The 12,607-nt window shown below is 30.2% G+C and overlaps 2 protein-coding genes across 2 annotated transcripts in view; one reads left to right on the forward strand and one right to left on the reverse strand.

Annotated features, from left to right (window-relative positions):
• Positions 1-559, forward strand: part of LOC145668371 (uncharacterized) — a 523,871-nt gene extending 523,312 nt beyond the window's left edge. The window contains exon 8 of the mRNA XM_081736149.1: positions 215-559. Within this exon, the coding sequence (XP_081592275.1) occupies positions 215-439 (225 nt within the window). The 3' untranslated portion in view covers positions 440-559. The remainder of the gene's footprint in view (positions 1-214) is intronic.
• The window catches only part of LOC145668372 (uncharacterized), a 47,760-nt gene continuing 35,431 nt past the window's right edge, over positions 279-12,607 (reverse strand). The window contains exons 3-4 of the mRNA XM_081736150.1: positions 4,924-5,056; positions 279-2,089 (exon numbers count right to left, since the gene is read on the reverse strand). Coding sequence (XP_081592276.1) covers positions 1,934-2,089; positions 4,924-5,056 — 289 coding nt within the window. The 3' untranslated portion in view covers positions 279-1,933. The remainder of the gene's footprint in view (positions 2,090-4,923; positions 5,057-12,607) is intronic.

Below are 12,607 nucleotides of genomic sequence, written 5' to 3' on the forward strand. Positions count from 1 at the left end.
AATCCCTTAAACTCAGCGACCTCCAGAAATGATTTAACAAATTGCCAGTAATAACGGATAAAAATTAAGACAAAAATATAAAGATATTTGCCATACAATATTAGTGTTAAACACTGTAACTCATAAAAATACTAACATTACAAGAGTAAATTATCTTTATGAGATCGTATTAGTGTATTATGTGTACTTTATATATTTATTTTTGTTTTTTCAGAATGGAGACTGTCCTTTATCATACTCAACATATCGGCTATGTTTCGCCAATTTTTTGTTAGCACGTCATCCGCATGGACCAGGACAATTTTTATTTGGTATTTGCAGTCCTCGGGCAGTGCATTGTTCATTCCCTGTAGACTACAGTGCTCTCAATTCAGCGCCAGAAGACTTAGAACAATATAGTCCAGACAAGAAGAGCAATAGAAGATCTGTGATTGTTTGACGTAACGAAAATGGTGCTGACCAAAAGACAGAAATTGATTTAGCTGTACCACAATTACCACAAACTTCTGATTTTATTTGAAGCTTTAAAACCAAGAGAATTCATCAAGTAAAAGTGAAATCAGGAAAGCTCGTTGCTTTGCTATAATTATCTAAATAAATGGTGCTTTCTAGTGGTTGTAATATACATTGTAGAAGTAACAATGCAAACCAAATCATATCTTGAATATGTATCTATAGATATAGAACTTAAATTATAAAATATAGAATGTAATATATAGAGGAATATTCATTATCGAAAGAACTAGGTAAGTAAAATATAAGAATCACATCCCATCCGTAGATTTTGTATCGAATTGTTCATATCACAAGAAAATTATATTCTGTTAATATTTTGAGGGTAGTATATTTGAAGACAACTTATAGTGGTTCAGATTTATTATATAATGGATGACATCACGTATTGCTTTCTAAATCAACAATAATTTAATTCTAACGAATGTGAATATATACTCCCACAAATCTAGAAAGTTTCCATGATGTTTATAGACTAAAACAATAATACACAAATGAGCTATCTGAACCCAGGCCGAACTAACATTTCTATCGTGCTATGGGAAATTGGCTCTTATAGAAACTGACTACTTGACACGAACTACTGTTGAGTTTCACGTAATGTTGAGTCAATTTCTATACTTTGTTTGTTTGGCATAAGGTTCAGTGTTAAATACGTGAAACGCAAATGATCTCATGCTTAAAGTCAGAAATCGGCGAGAAAGCAGTCCACTCTGGATTCAGAGGGCTAAAATCATAGTAGTATCATTGATTGTAATTTGTATTATTTTCCTGTTTTACGTAGATATGAAATAACAAAAGCAAACTATTTTTATATATACTTCGTATTTATTATTTTCTGCAGCACTGTTTCATTAAGGGTTAATTTTCCTCAGCAAGAAAATGGAGTTGCGTCTGACATCAGACAGCTCAATTCAGCCTGAACTGGAAGTGCAAAAACCACCCGAGCCCATAAATTATCGATTGTGATTTAGTGTGTAAATAATTTTGGCCAGAGTTGCATTTAATGTGAAGAAACCATGTATAATTCTGTGGCTTTATCTAGTAAATATGAGGGCATTAGAAAAAGAGCAGTTAGTGTCCGAACTTGAAGTTTTAAAGGGGTCAAGCAATTTTGTTTTTCGCGTGTACAATTTTAACCCTAGGCAGTATACAAAGAGCAAAAAAAAAAAAAAAAAAAAAAAGTATACGTGAGTCCGGGAGACTCCTACTTATTACTATGATATCCAATAGTTTCTGAATTGAAATTACTTTGTTTTCTTCACTTTTTACATTTATAATATTTATTTTTAACATTTTCTACATTTAAAACAATAATCTTGTATAAAATAAATAAAACAAAACCATATTGCACTTAAAAGTTCCATGCTGCATTACTCATAATTAACATGTGATTCTTGCAGATAGACTTTTAACATACTTAGAAAAATTTCAGTCTTTTGATCCTATCTTTATGGTTCAATTTCATTCCCAATATCTCTCCCTCATAATATTTCTCTTCAAGCGAAATGCGCCGTTCATCATCCTCTGGTGACTGCCTACACGAACACTTCATTTTCTGACCTTGATTAATGTCCTGTAATTAAACGGAGAAAGAGATATAAACCAGCACATCCGCCAACAGAAACAATTCAGGGAGAAATGAAATGAGTGCATACATCTCATCTCACCTCCACTGGAGCGCATGCGTCATCTGTACAAATCCTCCCTAGGGTCTTATAGACCCCCTTCATACTGTCTAGGGTTAAAAATGCAATTATCTTATTTTTGTGCTTCTTGATTTAGTTAATTCTAATGCTTATGAAAATAGTTTTAATATTCAGTATATTTGGAAATCATAGTTTTAGAACCAAATTCGAAATATTTGGTATTTTACAGTTAGTAAGTAATACAATGCAAATCTCGTTAAAATTATTGTCTACTTGGTATGTATCTAGGTTATAAAACTCCGCACACACACTAGATAAAGAAAATATTTAAAATTTTATTTCACTTAACAATTTATTTTAATCTTTTAATTCATAATTCTATTTTTCCTTTTCATTCTTATTGTTCTATCATTGCACATCATTCTCTAAAGATTGCCACATTTACTTTTCCAACGTAAAATTATGTGGTCTTAAATTGTAGAAAACTAGAGGAGATAATATTAAATGACTGTCTGGAATGAAGTATCAGATAGAAGAACGATAATATTAAAGGTAATTTTTCTGTTACTATTTTCGTTAATATTGTGTCAGAGAGTTATTAAAATCAAATCTATGCATCCACAAGTAGTGGAGTTTAATTATTCGGCTTTGCTTTACGTGCATTTAAATAACATCTCATAAATTTATTTGCGAATTTTCCTCTATAACTTTTCGTTACAGTTACCTCAGTGTCTTAACTAACATGGTACGCCATTTCGTTTAGGATTCAGTGGTTTTGTTATATTCTTATTTTGTATCATGTAAGCCGGAATATTCCCTAGCATATAAGATTACTGAAGCAACTAAATTTTGCTTTTACGTCTCCTCAACCACATTTTAGCTACTATTTCTGTGCAATCTAAAAAAAGTGTAATTTACTCATTTTGTCACATACATCTTTCCTTTCTTTTTCTGTTAACGACAATCATTCAAAATATACCTTTCTTGGAAATTTATTACAATATACTACACATAGAGATAGAAAAGAAAGAGAGTTAAAGGTACGATATGCAACAATAATAAATAATATAATTTAATTTTATATTGGCATAATCATTATTTCCATGTTTAAATGTTTTGTCACGGTTATTGGTGGAGCAGAAAGTCCGTCAACTGCTAACTACACTGCCAAGAATGGAAAGCGAATGAAAAGACAAGTATACAAAAACACATTCCGACCAGCATAAGTGAAAATACTATGTGAACTAAAATACAGATTACATTTTTCCTCTCTCTGATCACGAAAAATCATTTCCCTTGCCGATTCAAGTTAGTTTATGATACAAATATTCAACGAAATTGGCCTCACGTCATTTATGTGAGGGTTTCGCCTATGTTGGTCTCAAAAACACTATAAATAAATACACAATGCACTAGTTTCCTAAACTACAATTGCATTTCTTAGTGATGTAGTATTGCACTTCAATGTCAAGTATCTAATTAAATTAAATTTTGTAATATGTATATGATGATACGTCATTAAAGAGAGAAACTTAGTGTAAAATTGGAAATTATGTCATTGAAAGACATTATTGTGCAGATTGCTTCTTAAATTACTGAGAAATAATAACAACAATAAGGAACAGAAATGTTCAATATGTCTACTAAACGCAGATTGTAAACATATCATGAAAGCAAAAATGCTACTATTAATTCATATCCTTCTTTAAAAGAAATTTCATCCGCCTTCTCCCGAGAAAGAATTGCATAGATCTCAGAAGGTTACGATTCTCCATAGCCAGAGATTTCCTGGGAAAAAGACAGTAAGCCCAACAGTGAGAAAAGGTAAGCTAGCCAACTGGCAACGTTAGTTCTACGTTATAATTAGACGCTTTGCTGAGCACTTGCCAATCAACAAAATTGGCAACATAAACACTACAAAGGAAGTAAAATTGTGATTTGGCGTGCGAGGTCTAAACTGTTGGCTAATGACAGCAAATTGTCGGTTGGCCAACATACTACATAAAGTACGTTGGACCAACATGTTTTCTAACTTTAGTTTTACAATCACCAATTGCTAACTATGCCGATCATTACCTTACATATGGTCTACCAAGTATGCCGATAGGGTTCAAGTGTATGAAGATGTTTTAAAAGAATTATTTGATGGATTAACTGCAAATGTTCCTTCAAATAATACAGAGTGAGCCATAAGTCACTAAGGGATTTCAAAACAGCATAATTCCTCGCGTATGTTAGCAATATCTAGTGAAACGCTTTATAACATACATTACATATGGAACTTTTCCGTCGTCTACCCATGAAAAATAATTTTATTAAATGTCCAACATGATGTAGTTCGCAAGCATAATATCTTACTACAACATTCGTCATTATACCTCTCAAAGTTGCTAGAGTTATCGCTTGGATTATCGCGCGGATGCTCTCCTTGAGCTTCTTTATTATTTGAAGTTAGCATATACCCGTTCTTTGAGGTGGCCTCAAAGGTAGAAGTCTGATGTCGTTAAGTCTAGCGATCGTGGTGGCCAATGAATATCTACATTTCGTGAAATGACTCGATGTCCAAAAATGGTTCGCAGAAGTGCAATTGTATGCCTAAATGTGTGCGCTGTGGCGCTATCTTCCTGGAACACATGGCACAAAACATCATGAATCATCGCTCGGTATCGAGTGCCAGTGACGATCATTGCATTGCAATTGTCATCTTTGAAGAAGTAAGGCCCAATGATTTTCTGGGACGTAACACCACACCATACCGTACCTTCGCAGGATGTAGTGGACGTTGGTGGATAACCTGTGGATTCTCGGCGCCCCAAAACCTGCAATTTTGTTTATTCTCTGCGCAACAGTGAATGTTTCCATACTGCAATTCCTCTACATCTACTTCAAACAATCTGCAAAATAAGAGGAAAATTATGGTCAGAACATTTTCCCATACTTCTACTACAGCAACCACAAGAAATATTCACATTAATCTTAGTTCCATGGAAAATATCACGTGTTACAATTCCTTCGTAAATTATGGCCCACTCTGTAGTAATAACGTACTTAAAAATAATAAAATGATTAATATTCGTACATAGACAAAATGTGTGAAATTGGGCTACAAGCTTCTTTGGAGTAAAAAGTATATTAGGAAACTTTTAATTTTGTATCTTTATATTTTATTCCCTTCTTTTTAAGGTAGCTGGAAAACTGTGAAAGTGGATATCAAATAATGAATATAATTATACAACAAATTAATTGAGAAAACTGTCGTCTGAATTTATTGGATTTTTCGGAGCTCTCTACATATCAGAACATTCTCGTGAAAAGGTAGTACAACACTCATTATTTCCTGGGGTTGTATTTAAAAAACACTATAAATGTACAAAATACAGATGCTGAAATTTAATATACCAACACTTTATTTGTTCTATCAGATGAAGTTAGATAGCGATTATTTCAATTCACGTACTCTACATTAAAGTCAAACATGAGTTCCTCTCATACTAGTCTCAATTCGTACAAATAGAAGGTAAATAACTTCTAATTTATAAATAATTAAATTAACAATTAACGAAGGAATGACATCTACATAAATTTTGATTTATAAACCATCAAGATTAAAAATTAACTAAATAATTAAACCAACCATCTATGGCAATGTTTCACAAGGTTATGTAACATATCTGAGTGCAAGCTAGACAATCATTTCCAAGTAGAAAATAAAATGTTTTAACAATACACTAAACTACTATTGAAAAACAATTAACCCATTATTTTTCATAAATCGAACATATCTAACTTTCAGCGGATATTATTCAAGCTGCTAAAATTTATGGTTTTGTATTCCGAATGATTCAATACGATTTATTTCTAATTAAGTTTCAATTTAATAAATTGCTTTATCCAAAGGGTAATAGTAATTAAGGAAAACGGTTCATTTTTATGTTGACTAATTTCTGATGTAACTTTATGATTCTATAAAATAAAGTTGTATCTATAGATGTGGAGATGGCCGTTTAATATTTTCAATTAGTTTACATCTTTGCTAGACAAACTGGAAAAAGTAATGCTGTAAACGCATCGTATGTGTATATATGTAAATATAGAATAATCACAAAATATCCCTGTATATATAAATATATTGTTAATAATTATTCAAACGCTATTAAAGGAAAGAAACTTTGAAGGTCGTATAATGATATATATATTTGTACATAGTATATTCTCTATTTAATACTTGTGTTTATTTTTGTTGTTGTAATGTGACACAAACTTAAAGAAAATTTCGAATTTCATATATTTTACAGACCGTCAAGAAAACATTTCTTCCTAGTAAGAAAAAGTAATAACATATCTCAAAAGAATGCTCGTGACAACTCAAAGATATAATATTAATGTAGAAATATACAGTGTAAGTTTCGAAATGTTAATTAGCTTTATTTTTATATTATTTGTATTGTACAGTGAGATACGCATTACGTATTTTCATTTTACTAAGGTTGATCTACATTATCAACCTTAGTAAAATGAAAATACGTAATGCGTTTATTCATTCGTACAATACAACTAATTATTTTAGAATAAGCTAAATTATAACTTCATTTCGTTAAACATTAACATGTATATTCATTAATATTATTATTATTATTATTATTATTATTATTATTATTATTATTATTATTATTATTATTATTATTACCTTTCAAGTGTATAATAAATTAATTGGAATATAGAATGTATATTGTTTGGATACATCATCATTTAAAGCAGAAAATGAGAATTGTCTCTAACTACTAGCATAAATGCATTAAGGAAACCAGAGGTAATTAATCTAGAAGAATAAAATGATACTGAATTTGTTTTTCGATACTAGCTTGATATGTAGTATCACTATTTCTTTCACCATTTTATAAAAAATTGTGCAAATTATTTTGTATTTATCATATCAATATAAAGCTCCAATTAAATGAATATGATCAATCTCTAGTCTTCTGAAAAATCTCAATTGCATGGCTTTTTTAAAAAAAATTAGTGAGAGTAAATCTGAGTTACGAACTACAAGACATGTATGTTGTAATTCATACATATCTTGAAAGCAAAATGAGGATATAAATGCCAGTTTCGAGTAATGAAAAAATATATAATAATTGTGGTTATTATTCACATTATGTTCCTTTCAGGAAAGTGTCAGTAATGCTTTATCCCCCCCAGAAAAAAAACTAATTTAGATATGTAAAATACACACTTGCTTTTACCTCTATGTTGTTTCTGAGAATAGTTCGTTCTCGTAAACCAACAAGTGAAATCATGTAGTTTTCTTATTGTAGCAGTTTAATAATTAAGCAATCCCTCCCTCAACTATAATGATATATTTACTACCAAGTAATTACTTATTACAAAAATTAAATGCTGGTGAGTTTAAGGTGTTTCTTCTTTAATCACGTTAAGATTAGAACTATGAACTATTCAGATATCCTACATGTTATTATTAAGAAATCAGTGTTCAGCAGAACTATTTGAATGAATATAAGTAGTAGTAGGTGTGCGCTCCAGAGAGAGAGACATGCCATGAGAGAATACAATAGGTAACTAAACAGGCGTATTTTAAAAGCAAAGTTGACAATATTACTCATATATGTATATATATAAATTGCGGTTTGTACTATTGTAGAAAACTACGGATATATATGTGTGCAGAACAATGGGATTAAGTTGGGTATCATTGACACCTTTCTAGCTCAAAATAATGAAGAAATTAAGTCATATTATAAGTATATTTGGTTTCTCTATGAAAAATCCGTATTTTTCAAATAATGGGATTAAAATATGTCTAAAAGTTTACCATTGATGACATGATACTAAATACACACACTTTAATCATTAATTGTACTTTATAGCTACTGTGAATGAAAGATAATTTTTAAGCTTGAGAAATCACTTATACGCGTAGTTAATCTAAAAATTCTTATGACATGTTTTTTTTAGAAAACACGTTTAAAACAAATCAAATATCGATAAATAATAAAATTAAATAAATTATTAATATTAACTTCAAATAAATAAAATATGTTGTGTTTATTCACTTTTAATGTTCCAAAGGCCATTTCTCAATCTTTACTACTACCATTATGAGGGAAAATGCATCGTATATATATATGTAATTTTGTGACCATGTACCTAATGCACGTGCTTCGTTGTGTATGGTCACGGATTTAATTTTCGGTGGAATTGGATAGAAATCGAAACAGGGCTTCAGATTTCACTGTAAGTAGTGGGTTCTTCGGTGCTGAGAGGGAATGTAAGGCGCAATCTTCAATCTATCAGGCAAAAGTATGTATTCATAATTATTTAAATTATTTTTATGTATATTGGAAACACCAGTAAGGACGAAACAGCAGTAGCAAAAAACAACAAAAAAGGCATGTCCTTTGATTTGACAGGAAGTCGAAGATCACCCTCTTATAAGCCGAGATTTTGTTCTATTAATTGAACTATAATCGGCATGATCAGTTTAATGTGTGTTGGAATGTTTCTTTTCCTACATAGAACAACCATCCGGCAAGTGACAATTCGGAGTTCCAATTCTCACCAGTTCTGCAGCCAGTTTTCTCTCTGTTATTCTAATATGTGTTTATTCCCAACAACTATTTTTCTAAAATAATGAATATGAAATACTTTTCTCATGTACTTGGATTTTTTGAAATATATTTTTCAGTAAATAATCGCTTTGGTTGTTTAAAACCTGCCTGCACCTACATATAAACTAATGAAACTACAGTTGGGATAATATTACAATAAATATCATGATATATCGATTTAAAAATAATATAGTTCAAGTAATGTTAACAAACGTCGTAAAACGTAATCACTAATTTATCATTGAAACGTAAATGCTAAAACTAAGTTGAATAAACGGAAATATAAAGATTTAAAGAAGTAGTGAAAAAAAGTTGTAAAATCGGCTCAAATAAATGTTCCTCATGAAACAAAATATTGACAATAACTCAAGGTACGTTTGCCAAAGTATCTTATGAAATACTATAATATAACTTTCATCTATTGGACGGAAATAGATATTGCTAAAATTAGACATATCGTTCAAAAGACTTAAGTTTTTGACCTGTCTACAAAATATTTTTGGATATTGTTGCTCTTGACTTTACTTAATTTCAGATCTCTGTAACAAAATACAATCTTTGTAACATAATTCGTAAACGAATCATATACACGAAAGATTTTGTCTTAAAAGACTTCCTATCTAAACTGCTTTAAAAATATTGTAGATTCATATAGAAAAACTTAGAAGAAAATAATAAATCCTACATTCATCATTGTGTAAAATACATGTGTTTTATATATACCAACTAAAATGTTATTGAAAGCTACAAATGATGAAAACAGAAACGTAGGTTACGGTAAGTCACAAGAAGCATATTCTTATCATGTTAACTATGGGATTTAAAAAATCTTGATTCCCTAACTCCTATCTTCAACTCCTTGTATATGTTTTTTTTTCTAAACCAGAAGTATAGTACAAATATATTTACTGAAAGAAACGAAACATACAAAACTAGGGAGAAATTATTAATAATTTCTTCATAGGAATAGTCTTCATGCCAACATAAATCGAGTAATGGCACTATTTTAAAACAAATGAAGAGCAATAGAAAACTAAAATAATAGCCTTAGCAATCAACGGCCCCTCTCATGACACCCTTATTTTTATTCCTTACGTCATGATTGTGCATGCTAAATCTTTTGTAAATTGATATCTTTTTTTTCATCTATTTAACAGATTTCAAGATATTCCTTATTAGTGATAGAGTACAAAAATACTCATTCAAAGCAAGGCCTTCATTTTTTTCTTCTGTAATCTTCAAACATTAAGTATGTAAAATTAAGTGCATAAATTATAAAATGAAAGTAAGGATAGCGTCAACTGATATATCTCGAATCTAATTTCTCAAATGAATTGTGCTACTTCTAATTTAACAAAAAATGTATATTATCTTATATGTGTGTAGCTGGAAATGAAAGTACCCACAATATCAACTCCTAAATTCATCATTGTGCTTCTAAATGTAAATGTTAAAGTTCATACATAGATATAATTGGATGAATACAGTTCGGACGACACCATGCCACTATTCATTCATGATCATCATTCATCGCATCCCCCATTATATTTAATTAGGGAAAACGAAGCAACAAAGGTAATTGACTTCAACAATACAAATCAATTCTTGATTTACTTCTACTCACAATTGCTACTATTCGAATATTACGAACATAAAACAATTGCCTGATATACATGGGTAAATGAAAATCTTAAGAAAACAGCACATTCTTACTTAATCTACTCGCAATACACTGCTTTAAATATATCATTCTTTCTGTTTATAATAATATATGTATATATGTATATGTAATACATAACAGATGTGTAAGAATATAATATTCTATTTTATTGCATAAAAGTTAATATATATGAAAGCATAACATGTGTTTGGCACAGCTTTGTAAATTATGCACACAATTTTGTAAATATTCATTACACGCACTTCAATGTGATATTCCTATTTTTGATTACTGTTAAAAGAAAATAATATGATTGCTTTCTTACTACGAAGAATTTTATGTAAATGTGAAAAAATGATATTAATATGAATCTTTTTTCTATGCAAGTATGCAAGTACCTGTATAATAAAAATGTCTCCGCAATATACAAGAATTTTGTTTTTATGAGTTATTATTTATGTTTATATACACACAATACAAATTTACCTCTCCATCTAGTGAATTTGCATTACTATTTAGCGTATAAGGAAACTAGATACATTGACTTTCTCTATGTTGATTATAGTTGGTTTCATTGAGAAATGAATAATTTAGGATGGTGGTCAACTTACAGTAAAAATACTTACAGCAACTTACAGTAAGCTTGTCACGTGTGAGGGATGACGGCCTTAGGCGAGCACACTCTCCGAGGAAGGAAATTGGCCTGGGACCTATATGTTAGGGATAACCCCGGTATTTGCCTAGTGTAAATGAAAGAAATCCAGAATAAACCTCATTCAGAATGGTTGGCTTGAAAAAGCTGTTAAGCAAATTTTAAAGTTCATTCATATACGAATAATTTGTATGAATACAGTTGAGATTACTCGAGGTGAATATTAATCCATAACCACCATTCATAGCATCTACAGAATATACGCAACAGCAATGCTCATTTACTTGAAAGAACGTTGTTAATTTAGGGAAGTATCCGGGCTAATGGGTTTTACTGATAACGAGATCCGATTTGTTTGAATGAAGTAAATAGTTACATAACAGTCAGAATTGAATGTAGACATATTTCAAAATTAAATAATTCACATGCGTAATTCTCACAGAGACTTTTATAATGAAATAAGTAACACTTTGATATTCTTTCCGTGTTTTATTTTCTTGAACTGACGTTTCAAAGGCTGCTGACTATTTTTATCATCTGAGTTGTACTAATTTAAAGAATTATTTCATCTTTGTTAGTAAACTTTTGAAATATTTTTACTCGTATAATTTTATTTTTCAATACGTAACATTGTTACAACTTTCAATTTAATTTAAATTTATAATATTAGCCTATCTAGAATATCTCTTTTTAGAAAATAATACATTTAATTGTATAAATGTATAAATTCCTAACAGTATATAATGAGTTCTTGATTAAATGTTTTATCATATCATTGAGTTCGAAAAGTTATATCACTGACTTAAACAAAAGTTATTCGTACATTATATGGCACTTATCGATTCATAGCTTGGTGCAACTGTATTCTGTAATAGGTAGTTCTGAGGAAGTACGAAGCTTAAACTTGATTTCAATAAATAAATTCTAAAAACGATGTATAATATGCGAAAAAGCGTATCCATTCAAGTTTTGAATATTAAGTTACCCATAAAACATTTGCTTTTATAATTTGAAATAATACAATTTCATATAGTATCTTATTTGATACTGATGCAATAATAAAATTTCATACTCTATCTGGACACATTTTAATTGACCTTCCTTGATTTACTACCAGTCAGGAGTTGTGATTTCGAAACTGGATAGAAATGTAGAAGGAACGTAAAGACTAAGATATGTGCATCAAAAATACATGATACTGCACCAGTTCAAAGCTAGGTATAAGCAAAGTAAATTAATATAATTATGTATAAATTAATTCTATATGTAAGGTGTAGCTTCCTCTTACTGTATGAAACTCGTACTGTACATAGGTTCATCTTTGAAAGAAACTGTACAAAAGTTCTTTAGAATGCTGTCCTAAAATGATAATTTCCTTCTGGTACATCAACATGCCATGATAAGTTTTTGACTGAACGTGTCGTGATAGGTTTTTAACTGCGCGTGCCGTGATGACTTTTGGTATTAACCGTAAGTTGAGGGGTGTTTGAGAGAACATTACCTTTGC

This window comes from Thermobia domestica, chromosome 13 (genome assembly GCF_964235325.1).
Source record: "Thermobia domestica chromosome 13, izTheDome1.hap1.1, whole genome shotgun sequence".
Classification (NCBI taxonomy): domain Eukaryota; kingdom Metazoa; phylum Arthropoda; class Insecta; order Zygentoma; family Lepismatidae; genus Thermobia; species Thermobia domestica.